This window comes from Sesamum indicum, linkage group LG3 (assembly GCF_000512975.1).
Source record: "Sesamum indicum cultivar Zhongzhi No. 13 linkage group LG3, S_indicum_v1.0, whole genome shotgun sequence".
In the NCBI taxonomy this organism is placed as follows: Eukaryota; Viridiplantae; Streptophyta; class Magnoliopsida; order Lamiales; family Pedaliaceae; genus Sesamum; species Sesamum indicum.
This window is the reverse complement of record NC_026147.1, coordinates 18,434,409-18,449,541: the sequence shown is the minus strand read 5'-3', so window position 1 is coordinate 18,449,541 and position 15,133 is coordinate 18,434,409. Positions and strand designations below refer to the sequence as shown.

At 33.9% G+C, this 15,133-nt stretch overlaps 1 protein-coding gene across 2 annotated transcripts; it reads right to left on the bottom strand.

Moving 5' to 3' along the window:
* Window positions 1,363-14,353, bottom strand: LOC105158756 (plant UBX domain-containing protein 11). Of its 2 annotated transcripts, none has more exons than XM_011075604.2 (10): window positions 14,213-14,353; window positions 13,530-13,629; window positions 11,140-11,192; window positions 10,948-11,029; window positions 9,338-9,403; window positions 9,167-9,234; window positions 8,310-8,519; window positions 7,735-8,224; window positions 5,456-5,725; window positions 1,363-1,834 (listed from the first exon to the last, which is right to left on the bottom strand). In XM_011075604.2, the coding sequence occupies exons 2-10, from the start codon at window positions 13,627-13,629 to the stop codon at window positions 1,596-1,598; spliced, it is 1,578 nt and encodes a 525-aa protein (XP_011073906.1). In that variant the 5' UTR covers window positions 14,213-14,353; the 3' UTR covers window positions 1,363-1,595. The 2 variants fall into 2 exon arrangements, with proteins under 2 accessions (XP_011073906.1, XP_011073907.1); XM_011075605.2 differs by lacking the exon at window positions 14,213-14,353 and adding an exon at window positions 13,950-13,971.

Sequence of the window (15,133 nt, the reverse complement as noted above, 5' to 3'; positions counted from 1 at the left end):
CTTTCTATATATAATATATATATACACTTATATATATATAATATAAAAGAGACATGATTTAACAATAAACAGTGATTTTTGTCTCTAAAAGATACAACATTAAACATACAAAATTTATATATATACATATTTATATATAAAAAAGATATAATTTAACAATGAACAGTGATTTTTGTCTCCCAAATCCCAACATCAAACCTACAACACTTATTTTAAAATATTTTAAATTACCTCAAAATACAAATCCAAACATATCATCTATTTTCAACACACACTTATTTATCTCTATTTTTCTCTCTCTATCTCCAAAATACTCAAACCACATATCCAAACACTATGTTGACTTTTTCTTAAACAGCTTTTAGTATTACTAAATTTGTATAAATAAAAATATAGAAAAATTTAAAGGAACAGTTGTCTATACTATTATAAAAGAAAACTCTATTGTCGTAGTAATTTTTGAATATCCAGATTTACCCCTTATTTCATTTATTCTCTTAAAACAAAATTAGATTAGAATAGTAACTTACTCCTTAGTTCATGTATTTCTTTCAACTCGCTACTCCATATTTCTTTTTTCTGCACAAATTTTTGTATGTTTAATAAATCCACAATTACAATTAATTTTTCTCTCGCCTTACCGATATTTTTTCTTCTCACAAATTTCTTTCTTTTCCTCAACTCACACCTTATTTTGTTTCACTTGATACTATATATGTATCAAAATTGACCAACATGCGTGATTTAAACACAATTAATGTATATTAATATTTTAGATAAATTACACTAACATCCCTTAAAGTTAAGCTAATTTACACAAACATCCCTATCATTTGCAAAATTATAGCTACACCATCTGAGGAGTATTAGTAATATTCTTCAAGAAATGTTTCTGTAAGTTTTACATTTGAATAAAAAGTGTAGTTGTAATTACAACTATAAATGTAACATTAATTTTGCAAAAAGAAAAGGAGTATTTGTATATTTTGACTTAATCTTAGGGGATGTCAACATTTTCATATAACCCTTTTATTTGTTCACGCATTGCGTGTGCGTGGACGGCTAGTTTTGTATAAAAAATAAATATAATTGAAAGTTTTTTAGTCGATATACATTTTGACAACCAAACAGCTACTCAAACCCCCCTCAAAACTTAATAAATAGTATTACATTATCGATTTAATAATAAAATTTCATAATTAGCAAAGAGTAAATTTTACAGTTTCCTTGTTTTTTTTAACACGCTCGAGCTTGAAAAATGTTATCTTTAAAAGTCTGGACTCGAACTTGATTTTGAAGCTCAAAAGACAAAAAAGCTGAATGAATTCTTTGACACTCATGCACAGACATTAGATTAAGGGAAGCAGCAGAAAATCATAAATAGATTAAAAAAAGCGTCTATTATGCAGTAATAAGATGATGAACCAAGAACAAGAATCACTTTGTTACTCACATATAAAGAGGTAAACATGTTCAATTTATCTGCTTATAGCTTCATAAACGTCAAGGTTTAGTGTGAAGAAAGCAAAGTTATCCCGGTACCTTGATTTGGATCATGTCCTTCCTGTACAGTAGCCAAAAGTTGAAAACCAGACTTACTTCCCGTCGTCATTGCCACCAAATTGGGTCGAGTTTCCGTTCCAAAAGGCATTTCTGTCGTTAGGCCGACTATCATCATCATCGTGTTTTAATGTGTGGATGTTACCTCCGAAGGAGCGAGAAGTTTGCTGCCTGCGTACAGTGCTGCTGTTGCTGTTTCTGCCACTCGTGTCGGATGAGTTGATTGGTGGTCTGCTCCTATCCCTAAGGGCATTCTGAAGTGAAGGATTTGGGCCTGCAACACGCAAAGCAACCAATTACAAGTTAGATTGTCTCTTTTTGCAGAGGTGTATAAAACTGATGGCACAAAAATGGGTCACAAGAAACGTTTTCTGATCAAGAGTAAGGTAAATTAATATGAAATGCCGTTATGTGGCTGAAGAAACATGGCAGAAGAAACCATTAAACTGTAACTATATCAAGGATCTAAGCTTTATACTCAATAGGAACGATGCACGCAAATTTGTTGCTCCAATATATGTTACCCGGCACCCACCCTTACTCCAGTTAAAACAACCAGAAACCAGAGGGGTTGTAGAAGAAACAACCAGAACCACAATAACATTCTAGTTGCTACACATACTGACCACCATGAGCACCATCACACCATCATCATCAATCAAAAATAAAAGTAAACATAAAGACCAGGAGTGCAATCCTGACCACTAGAACTATAACAATCACATAGCATGATATTCCAAATTATACTACTTGCTACATTTGGATAGGTCTATGATAGTGTCTTTTGATAAAGATTGGTAAGAATCTATGACTGATGAACACTCACCTCACACTGATATAGCTGAATTACTGACTAATCTCGTCCATCTTTCATAAATCATAAAAACCTACCATGTTTGGAGACTTCCCCTATGTCAATTTTACAGTAAAGGACGATGTTAGCAAAATAACATTTGTAACTTTGTATTTGCTCTTGACTCAACTGACCTTGTATGTTTTTTGACCAATTATCTTGGTAAGCCTACCGAGGAGCATAAATGTAATAATTTCAGACATAAAAAGAGGTAAACCGAAAATGTAATGAGATACAGTTAAAACAATACTAAGTTTAGATGAGGAAAAACAATTATGTCAGGCCAAAAAGTTAGCCATTGGTAGTTGCTTTTTCGCCACCCTAAACATGTTAGACTAACAATCATCCTTGAACTAACCAAAGAAGAATGACTTGTTCAAATTCTTTAACATTGCTGTAGGATTGATATATGAAGGAGAAAGGCAACTTCAAGATTCTCTCTCCTTTCTCCTTTTCTCAATCTGTTTCCATTTTCACAGTCATAACTCTTGGTGATGTGGAGATGTTGGAGGATGTGTTCTGGTGAGTAGGAAGAAAGAGAGGAAGGGATTGAGTCTATTCTAAGATCTCAAGAGTCTATACTTTCTATACAAGTAGGGGCATTTAATGATACGTTGGATTTAAGATCTTTGAATCTTATAGGAAACAGATTTAGTCATCAACATGCTACGAAGACATCCTTTCAACTAAAGAAGTATTCAGATGCTACCACCAAGGCATCTTGAAAGTGCATCCTATTCCATGAATATGATATCTATCAAGAGTGATGTATGGAATATATGACAAAGTTGTAGTATTTCTATTGATCGCTCATATAGGCCCGAGTTGGACATCCAATTGCTTCGATTTGAATTATCCGGATAATGCCTTATGTATATATAAAAAAGATGGCCAATCAAACCTATTTTATTTCTTGATTCAATAGAAGCTCAAAGAGGTGAATGAGGTCCCAAATGTACCCAGATATATTTCAATACAATTACTATGAATTTAGGTGAAGAATTGTCAATTGGAAATCTGATCCATTTCTTTACACTTGTAAGTCGAGGACAAGATGGTTTATTCATGACTTCTATTTGGTAATGTTAGACAGTAGAGGATTTAGTAATTTAACTATTTTAGAGTGTGGTAAGCCAACAAACTTATAGGGCATGTTTAAGACACCACGATAGGGGAAAAAGGAAAAAAAGGGGGGGTTTGGGTATGCAAAGAACAACATGCACTTTCCAACTGAAAATGATCCAGCTACACACCAATCAATCTTTTGTGTCCAGAATCCGGATTTCAAGAAATATAATCTGCAGCAACCAAGATTACCACCACCATTAACACCCCAAAAACCCGAAAATTCCGTGCAGGATAACAAGAAAGGAAAAACCTGATTCCAAATATATGATGGCTCCATTCAGTTCCACCTGCTGGAAGCACACTTCACGTCCGACAGTGCCAATTTAATTGATAACAAATTTAACCCTTTTCTGGATATAAAAACCAAACTTTACCAAATTCACTGTCAGAGACTCAGAATAGTCCTCCCAGTACACCTATCATTTTACTCTTTCTTCCTAAAAACTCCCAACCCACTACCCTCACCACTCTGTTGCTCTATGTATATTGCAAATACACAATTACAAGACAGAATAAATAATAATTTTATATCATCAGTCCGCATAATCATTACCAAATTTCATATAACCAACTCGATAATATAACAAAACTATAAAAACTTTGTATTGTTTGAAAATATAACCAAACACATTTTCAACAGTTTCACCTTTTAAAAAAACTCTTCTAGACACATTTTCATCCTCAAGCAAGGGCGAAGGGCATCTTTGTTTGCTTTTCCCATAGACAATTTACCACATACACCCAAAACATGGAATCACATGAAGCAGATGATTTCCACCAAATTAGCTCATAAACTCATGGTACAAAACCAAACCACAGCAGAAACATTGCAATAATGGACTTGATCCCAATTCTATCACCAATAAGAGAACGACTAAAGCATCTGCAAACGCTGCCAACATATCTGCAGCTGCAGCTTAAGCATCAGCGTAATATTCCAGAGCTATGCCATCTTATTCTTGTCGATATGATTTAAGAAATAGCATTAATAAAGTTCTCCTACTTAGGTATGCTAGAGATTATCTATATTGCGTCATTTTCACGGTTCATGGGCGTACACAGTCATATGATGATTTCAATATTTGAAGATTTCAGAGGGATGCTTTGCTGCGGCGATGACAGTAGTGGGAGAAGTTTTATTGACCAGATCATTAGGGTGTTTACTTGTTAATTGGATATGAAAGTTCTATAGATCAAGAAAAACAAGACCAAGGATTTATGACAGAATATATAGGTGTTCTCTCAGCTTTAAAGTTGTTAAGATGGTGTTTTATGAAAGTTGCGCACCTTCAAAAAGTATAAATGAATATCAGAAAGTTCAGTAATGAAAGATATCCAAGTCATGGAGAAAGAGAGGAAATGAACAACAAAACTGGGAATTGCAGTTTGCTGTTCTCCCAAAAAGAAATTCTTAATCTCTAAATGGAATTATTTAGGCACCAAATACTCAATTAGTAGTTGAACAACCTGGGGTTGGTTGTTTCATGCAGAATCAAATTCTTGAAAAACTATAAATTATCAGGAACACGAAATAATCAGGATTTTTGGCTTATAAGAACATAAATAGGTTTTGAGGTCAAAATGTAATTTGAGATAGAAAATATATTTTCAGAGATGATCTCTCTCTTCAAATTATTGTTTGCATAGAATTATTAATAAATGAAATTAAGCCTCCACAGAAATTAAGGAAATGAACAGACACTAAATGAAGAAACAAGAACAAACCCCAGCATTACATCAGGTATTTCTAGGGCTAGTATTAGAGGATTCAGAAGCGTAACAACAAACAAAGAGTCCACTTACTTAGCACAGGATATATGAACCATTTGACCTAGAAGTTTATATTAATGAAGCAAATCATATGATTCCACACACATTTATTTGTAGAAAGATGAGAGAATTAAATTAACTCACTGTATTGCCATACGCCACTTTGGGATTCCTGGGTAGCACTTGGTGTGCTGGCATCTCCACTAAGATAAGAAAAAGGGTTTGCATAAGATAAAATTCTTCTCAGAAATGCCCAATATCCTCCGCCTTCACTAGAAGAGCCAGCATCATTTGAGGGAGAAGCTTCATAGTGCGAAGGTACTCCTCTACGATGCAAATTATTTTGGTTATATGGCACCACAACTAATGCCTGCCTATTGAAGAGACCCAGTTCTGATAATGTGCTGCCCAAATCTGTCCACGTAATAGGAGCCAGAAGACAAACATTCAAGAGTATGGCCAATTCAGCACTGTGATACAGATAAGCAGAAATACTTGCTCGAAAACACATCAAGATTCAAGAATATTTCACTAAATACACAACCCAACATAAAATGAAGTGATTAATAAACTAGCATTGCATTCAGGCCCAAAAACAAAAGAGAAATTCATGGAAACATAATACGAATCTAAATAGAAAGCCGGAAATTTCGACAAAAGAGTAATGGTGTCAACTACCCGGCCTCCCTTACAAAAACGAAGTAAAATAAATTATCTGTTATCACCAGTATAATCCACCTACTTACTGCATGCCTAGTTCTGGTCACCTTTTAGTTAATACAGGTACACATCCTGCTCATTTAATATAACATGTTAATACGAAGGTTATTTCCACTCTATACTAACAAAAATAACCCTTGCACTATTATGAGCTAAGACTGTAACTTTAGTCCTTTATAATGTGATCTGTCTGAATACTTGTAGAGTAGGACGACTAATCATCAGAATGTTAGTGTGTAAAGAAATATAGAGTTCCAATCCATGAAAGATCAATTCAAAATAAGGTTTGGCATTTTGCAATCATGAGAAAAAAGATTGTGTACAAGCATCCATAGTCATATGAATATATGTGTTTATTTGATATTAAACCTTAAACTAGATCAATTTTGGCGCTCATTGCAGCTGCCTTCAAGGATGATTTTAGGCATGTCAATAGGCGGACAATACCCCAACCCGAGCCCATTATAAAAGCTATTACCCAAACCAGATATTTTTACATAAGACCACACCCAGATGAGCCAGATCAATACCCATAGAAATAAATATTTTGGGTATGAATAGGGCCTAGACTTAAAATATTTGTGGATACAGATATTACTATGGGTAAGGTTTAATACTCCAAAATGCATATTTACCGGTTAACTTAAAATCATCAAATTTGTAAAGTTTTTGATAAATCAATTGACTAGATCTATTTGATATATAAAAATTCATAAATCTTGGACATATTCTATTAATACTTTTTTACTTATTGATACTTTAACAAAACTTGTCAGAGTTTTTCATCTTTATTTTCTTAGTGGCAACTCCACAGATAAATTCATCTGAATAGTTTGGAAAACGAAAGAACAAAAAACTTAAGAAATTTAAATTAGTTAAGCTCGACTAATATTCTATAGTTATTAGAATTTGAATCATAAAACAATCATCAAAAGAAAGTTGAACGCAAATTTAAATCAATAAAAAATTTAACTTATTTATGCCAAAGTTAAATATGTTTTTCATGCTCAACTTAATTTTTACACTGATTCTTAAATTTTCATTTCTATCTTGAGTCTGCCCCAGCGACGTAATTGATTGATATTGGACTACTATTTTGAGCAAAGTCAAGATGATTATTTAAATTATAAAGATGGTCAATTTGTACTTGTTGAAATTTGAACAGCTTTATTTTATAAACCGGAAGCTCATAAATATTTTTAATAAATTAATAAATTAATTTAGTAACATGTTCTTGTGATATCATTACCAAAACCACATAGAATTACTTCATTCTTTTTAAGAAACTTTATCGTTTGATTTTTTTTATGTAAATTTAAAATTTAAGAAATTTAATTTTCCAAACTTACTATGACAAAGGTAACACAAAATTTAATGGCTTGGACCAGATCAGACACAATTATTATGGGCATTCTATGGGTAACACCCAATGGGTATTCTATGGGTAGGATCCTATTGGGTATAGAAGTAACTATTATAAGTATTTATTAGATATGGGCCCAGGTATAGTAATACCCACTTATTGATAAGCCAAGGTGTTTTTCATTGTAAACTTCTAGGTGAAAGGAATGTAGAAAGGTTAGATAACATGACAAAGAACACGAGCAAAGTTGTTATTTTCATGAAAAATCCCCTTCTTTTGGTAAGTACTCCCAGTTCTATATCAATAAAGTACACAATTAGCTAAAAGAATTAGAGCATACCTTGGTCACTGAAAACCTTTCTAGGGTAAGGAATTGCTAGAGTAAAAGAGCCAAAGCTGCTTGATTGAATTCCATATATATAATCTTTAACCATTTTCAAGGTATCATTCACGGAAAACTTGACTTGTAGGCTAGAACCATCAGGCAGTCTAATATTTAGGAAAATATCATTTGATTTAATGGCAGAGGAAGCTGGAGTATCATCTTTCTCAACTTCTCTGGTCTCTTCTGTACGAACATGTGCCACTTCATTAGCTTCATTTGAAATCTCGTGAAAAACTTCATTGCTGCTGTCCAAATGATTATCAGAAAAGCTTAAATTATTTTCCGGCACAGGATATGCCACTTTAGGGTTATTTTGACTTCTCTCAGTCGGGTCCTGTGAAGTATTTCCTGCTTCAATTTCGGAAATAGACTTATCAAGTTCACGACTGCTCACAGCAAGAGATGGTTCAGTAGAACCCACACCAACCCCCTTGGAATCTGTCTCCTGTCCATGAACAAAACATTCACACTTTTCAAAGCCAGCAGAATACAGTTACCAAAGATAATGACCAAAAAACAATTTTGAGTACTTTCGAAGCATCTTTAGAACTGTTACTATCTGCTGTTGCCCCAGAATATAATGGCTGTCCAGCATCCGGGGATAGGACATGAGCATTGGTCAATGGTGCCGACACATGTGTCCCTGGTGTCACTTGCTCAGATGAAGTAATCCCCGAAGTTCCTGAAGCCAGTTGTTTTCCAGAAGCAAGTGCAGCAGTCAAGAAAGCAGCAGTAGTCTCCTAAACCACAAACATTCAATGCATAATTGGTTCAAGCACCAAAAAAGTAATTATTGACAAAGATTCCATCCAGCAATTCATCCCTGATGTAATATAATATGATAACATACAGATGGGAAACCGTAACAGCACCAAACACCCACAACACATCAACAAGAACTTTTGGCTCAAATATGGTCAAACAGTGGAGATGAAGCAAAATTTGCAAAATGTGGAAGGATCTGTGATGCCCATTCGAGGTAGTGGAAACGACAAATGGTGGCAGAAGAGATAAGACGAGTGGGAGGCTGTATAGATAAACAAGAATGTTGGAAATGGAAAAATGGGCAAGCTGGAAAGCCAAACCAGAGTAGGACTTCTATAGTGAAGTTGATTAGGTTTGGTTCTCTCAGATGTTGAACTAGAAAATGCAAAACCTTAACCACTTTGATTCAAATTAAACCAAGACAACATAATGCATCAGCAACTGGCAAACATCAATCAACAAGTAATACACATCAATTAGAAAACAATATTATTAGGTAGTAAAGGTTCAATGAAGGACAATTAAGACACAGGACCAGCAGCAGGGATACAGGGGACTGCTATAAAAGGGCACAAAACTCGGAAATATTCTAATGAGTGTATCAAATACCAGCATAACCCACCTGAACATGAAGACCTAACCATGCCTCCTCAAGACTGGAAGCAAGAACATCGGCACTGACAAAGCCCTCTAAAAATTGTCATTCAGAAAAACAAGATACAATGTAAAATATAAAAATCAGGTAAGCAACAATTGCTAAACAAAATGAAGTTTTTGGCTATGAAAAGAGTACCTTTTTGCCAAAGTTGTACACCATTATATCCAATAGCAGTTATACAAGGGGCAGAATGCTGGGGATCTGCAGAGCTTGATGCAAGGATACAAACTTTATCTATTTCTACTAGTAAGTGCTTCAGAATTACTTAGTCTAACACAATTTCACCAACCACTGAATAACTGCATTCAGTTTAACGACGGGAACTCCTATCTTTGTTAGGTACACGAATAGGACGAAGGGAGGAGGACGGGTGAAAATGATGGCACATCTAGTTCATTACTCCATCCAAAATTGAAAAAAATGCTTCAGACTGAAAAGGAGTCATAGGTCAAAATCACAAAGTTGCTAGCTGATATTTGATATTAGCTTTACTTTTTACCTTCACAAATACAGCCATGAGCGCTTAGTAGTCACATTAATATATTCATTGACAAAAGGAATAGCACTTTTTACCAATCCTGTCAAACTGTAGGGTATTTAGTCTTATAACAAAGACTTATCCATTTGCTTCACCCTGTCAGAATATAAGCTAAGGCTTTTAAGAAGACATCCCTCTGAAAACTAGCCAGAAATTCAATTAGATTGCCACATGATGACCAATTAATAAGTGATTTCACCCATATCGTAGCCTTTTCTGGAACAAATGTGGATGTTAAAGCCACTTGTGCTTGTGCTATCTGGTCCAACTGTTTGACAGAAAGTATACACATTAATTGAAGTTGATTAGAGGTGCCATAAATAGTATATTTTGTAGGTTCTACGAGATTTTATCTTTCTCTAATACCCCAAGTTTTAGGCCTGAAAATATCAACTCAACAGCTTACTACATAGTAAGTAAATAATTAAAAGAAAACATAAAAATCAACCCTAGAGAAACTCTTGAAATTCCAAGACCACAACAAAGAAAAACAAGGTGCTCTTTTGAGAGAGAACAAACAATTGTGCCTGCGTAAACAGCAAACAGAGTTAAACCGTGAATCCTTTTCTAACATCATCTCTCCCCAATTATGCAGTTCAATACTTACGAATCTTTACGCCATTAACTGCGCTCCAGTTTGACTGGCTCAGATAGGGGGAGTAAGCATCTAACCATCCAACCTAACTAACATCATTTTTTCTTTTAAAGTTTGTAGGCACAGGATCAGCATTAGAATACCAGTATCTAACATTATTACTACCACCCCTAGTGCTCAACTCAGACTCTACAGAATGAATAGATCCTGCTTGCTTACGATGCTGATGCAACCAACTGCTGCTTCTGTTTCCAGACGCGATACCAGATTTCAATATTTTAGATTTTGGGTAAACAAGAGACATGTCAAGACAATGCTCTGACATTTCTCAATTTAGATCCCAGTTTCATTTAACAGATGACGAACTGATAAGTACTGTTCAAGATGCATCAAGCTCCGTATGTCAGCTACAATAATAGACATAAGAACAAGCATATCTCCACATGTATCTATAGAAAGACATACTTTGATCCCTACTTCCAACAAAACCTTTTAGAAAAAATAAAGTAGCGCTTCCACTCACTGCCTAGTTGTGTAACTATTATTGCATGGTGTCAGTCTAAGCCATTTAAACTTAAATTGTGGATGATAATTGGCTTCAAGAAAGGATACATATTGCTGAAAAATTTGATGCTTCAGAGCTTCCTTCCAAGATGTGTAACAAAATGCAGTACTTTGACAACACCTCAGAAACCTGAATGCAGTATGAGATCATAAAAACAGTGACAGGAGAAAATAATTGTGGATCTAGAAACCTATTAGGAATAACAGTGATTCTGTGGATAGCGGTCAGAGTAAACCTACACTTGGATCGATCCATGTGGATGTTTCTAAAAGTTTTGACTCCGAATTGTCACCTAGTACAGAAAAATGATACTGTCAAATATAGGAAATCTTGTTTATCAAGGCATAAACATTATAGGATTCAAAATATTTGTCCCCGAAACTGTCAGTGGTAACCAAAAGTTCATCATCATCTTAAGCCATGTATAAGAAAACATATAGCACATCTCAAACTACAAAGAAATCGTATAAAACGGCATGCAAACCCTGAAGCAACAAATCTTTAACCATTAACCAGCAAATCCAAAAACCACGTATGTGAGCTCAAAAGATTTAGTGCACGTGAGTATTCTATATAGAATAGCTATAAGATTTTGCAAAATCCAAACCCAACTATGGTATTCACTGGGCCAAATAGCTCAAATTACTATTTTCTTTTTTTTTTTTTTAAATAGCTCAAATTACTATTTTCTTTTTTTTTTTTTTTCAAATGCCACACTCACAACTGAATAAGAGGGGCTTCTTTATATGTGCAAACAAAATACAAAAAGAAAGAGCATGAAGGCATTGCCCAGTTGCAAAGGTTGCAAAACATTTAGCTTTTATCTACCATAATGAAAAAGAAAGAATATTTATTATGGAAATCAAGACTGGACCAATGAAATGTACAAGGTTAAGAACCAGAAAATGGACTATGCTCAGTACTCTGTTCCTTTCCCACTTCTACAACTAACTTCCTCAGTCTCTTCTGCCGAACTTCATGAATCTTTGCCCTACTCAATCGTTCCCTCATATTTCATCTTTTTTTCCTATCCCCATTTTCTCGATAGTTTACTATGCAAAAACTCGTTAGGAGTCACTGAGTAATATCCTTTGTCCCCCTCTTTTGAGCAAATGTGGAGCGACAGAGTCAATGAAGCTTTATTCCTGCACTTGCCTAGAGTTCAGCTAATTGGTCCTTTTCTTTTCACTATCTATATCAAGGACCATCTCCAAATTTAAGACTAAGGTTTACATTATTTTGATTACTTATGATATATGGATATGAGATCACAAATATGGATTTGGATACAATTGGAAGCGGGATACACTAGCACTCAACAGATACGGTACAATATGGATGTGGGGTACATTAGTACTCAACAATATATAGAATGCGATGCAGGTTGGATAAACTATATCTGTAAATGTATCAAAAATCTACATAGCAGAAAATGATATTACAATAATACTCGAACACTAACATCGATGTTCCAGGTTCAGTAATTGCTTCTACTCTTTGTTCAAATTCTTTATTTATTTACCACGATCTTATAATTTTTCAAAATATAGTAAATGACCAAATATATTTACACCTAAACATTGACAACCATAATACATATATATATACATATTACAAACTTCAAGACATTACAACAGAATAATGTGAACAAAGTATAAGAGCATAGAACAAATTTGATTCACTTTAAAATAATCTCATTTTAACTTGTCAAATATGTAATTTAAAGAAAATCCGAAAGATAAGGAGTTGAAAATCTAAGTCCAAAAATAGTTGGGTGAGATCTTATTGTTTAGTTTTGAGTTTTCATTTTAACCCAAAACTTTTTTTGCAAAATATCAAAAAGTGCCACATTGTATTCAAACGTATAGATACTCCTATTTTCATATCCATACCGTACCCATGTTTTTCTTTTCCTCTTATATTTAGATACTTAAAAAACATGTATCTGATATCCTCCCTATCCCACCCACACCCATATCCAGAGAACATAATATTACACAGAACCATTCTTATAGGAATCTGTGCAATGTAGTTGACTACCACTTTGCAAGCAAGGTTAGATCAACCTCTTCCTCGAGTTATACCATCATAATTGTCAAATCAATTCAAAGCAGCGTACCAAGCAACCTATACTTATTGCATGTTAAAATCCAATTCCTATGCATTTGTATCTTCGGCAGATGCTACATTAACAAACTAAAATATATGCCCCTTTTTCGCTCAATCTCTTCTTTGTTTACCAAATCCAACTTATTGATCCCAACACGACTAACAACTACCTTTTTCCAAGTAGTTCTACAATAACAAAGTGACACGCAATCTGATCAGCCACCACAAAACTAATTTGAATACTTTTGTTTGAAGATGCTCTCGCAATAATATCCAATTTAAATTAATTCTCTTCTTGTTCCACACACTTCAAAACATCATTTGCTAAGAAAAGATAATTAAGCAACTTCATTGGTGTTCCACCATCCACTATAATTCAATGCCACTGCCAAAAAAACATAAAATTCCTGGTCTCTTTGGTTACAAAAGCTCTACAATTCTCTTCTCCTGTAATGCCAAATTGCCAAGAGAATTTTTATTAAGGACTACGAAAGTAAATCAATGTAAAAATGGAACTTACTTGAAGTATAGACGACAAAAAGTTTCTTCTGTTGTTTCGCTTCAGCAATTGCTTCTAAAATGGAACCTCTAAATGCCAGTGACGAAAGAGATTGCTCCATCTATATACAACACACGCACAATTACCAATCAATCATGCATCCTACAGACTTCACAGTTATTCTAAATTCAGATTCCGAAGGGAGGCATAGTTGTCCAACATCCACAATAAAAAGCCCTATGTTAATATAAAATCTGCCTTAGCTAAATATAAAGGATACACAGTATTTACACCGTCTCAACTACTCATTCTCCAAACCCTTTCTCATTTTTCATTAAACCCATCTTCATCCATCCTTGTGGATCAATTGCCACTTATCAATCAACAACAAACATGGGAAAAATGAGAGAAAGAAAGAAAAACAGAAAAGAAAAGCTTCACCTTTCAGAGATATGCATAAGTGAGTTCCGATCATAGATATGATCACCCACAACACAAATTTATAACTACTGCTTTCATAATTCTATGATAAGAAAAGAAATTCTAGGCATTCCCTTTACACCTAAAAACTGAATACTTCAATTATACTGACCATCATGCTATATTCGAAAAACCCACTACATTTACAAAATCCTGTAAACAAGAACTTCGTCACCGTCAACGAAAAACATCACTAGATATTTTTTAGCCGTTTAGATTCTTACCTTCGTGAAAGTAGAGAGATTCAGACGAAACAACTGGCAATCGAGAGTTCAATTGTGGTATTAATTCTCTGACTTCCTCACTGTTTCGTTTTCTTACTCTGAAAACCTTGCACTTAGCCTCTTTAGCTTCTAAGACTTTGCTACTCAGCCCCATTATTTAGGTAAATTGGCCGTCCCCCTACGGTCTATGAAAATAAGTGTTAATGCACATTTGATCTATAATGCACCATTACCACAAAGCAGTTGTTATTGATCTATTTTAATAATAATTGTTAGTATGTTATAAAGTAGTTCATATATGAATACGGTAAAAATTAAGAACCTATCTGCGAGTATTTTTAAAATATAAGTACATATATCAATGAGGTTTCATTTAATTGGTGAAGCTGAAATTTTATGACTTCCTGATCATGAGTTTGGAATCCCACCAATATTAGATATTAGTATGTTTTAATAATAATTGTTGATCTACTATAAAATAGTTATTAGTTAGTTATATATATTTAACATTAATAATTGAATTATATATTGATTATTGATAATTGAAATTCATAATGTAGCTATAATGGAATCCTAAAAAAAAAAAAAAACCGATAAGATAGAAGTCCTTATATAAAATGCACTTCTTAATTAAGTGCGCATTTTTTCTACGACTGAGTTTATTAAAATTTTATTTCAAGTGCAAATATAATTTTTTTGTCGTTTGGTCTTTCTTTTAATAATCACATTTAAGTCATATAAATTGTAACTTTTATCAAAGGGATAATTACCCTCGTCTATCATGAGATTTGGTGTAATTATGCGTAAACTCTATGTAACTTGAAAAATTACATCTAACAACCCCTGATGTTTGCTTCCGTTTAATAAATATGTCTTTCATTTAGTCAAAATTCATCGAATTTGGTAATATTAACAAAAAAA

What these genes read in the sequence shown, in the direction of transcription:
- LOC105158756 (XM_011075604.2), bottom strand. Translation starts at nt 13,629, where the DNA reads ATGGAGCAATCTCTTTCGTCACTGGCATTTAGAGGTTCCATTTTAGAA. An exon ending in TTTTGTCGTCTATACTTCAA is followed by an intron (nt 11,193 to 13,529) that starts GTAAGTTCCATT and finishes TTTCTGTACTAG; the next exon opens with GTGACAATTCGGAGTCAAAA. An exon ending in GGTTAGGTCTTCATGTTCAG is followed by an intron (nt 8,520 to 9,166) that starts GTGGGTTATGCT and finishes TTTGTGGTTTAG; the next exon opens with GAGACTACTGCTGCTTTCTT.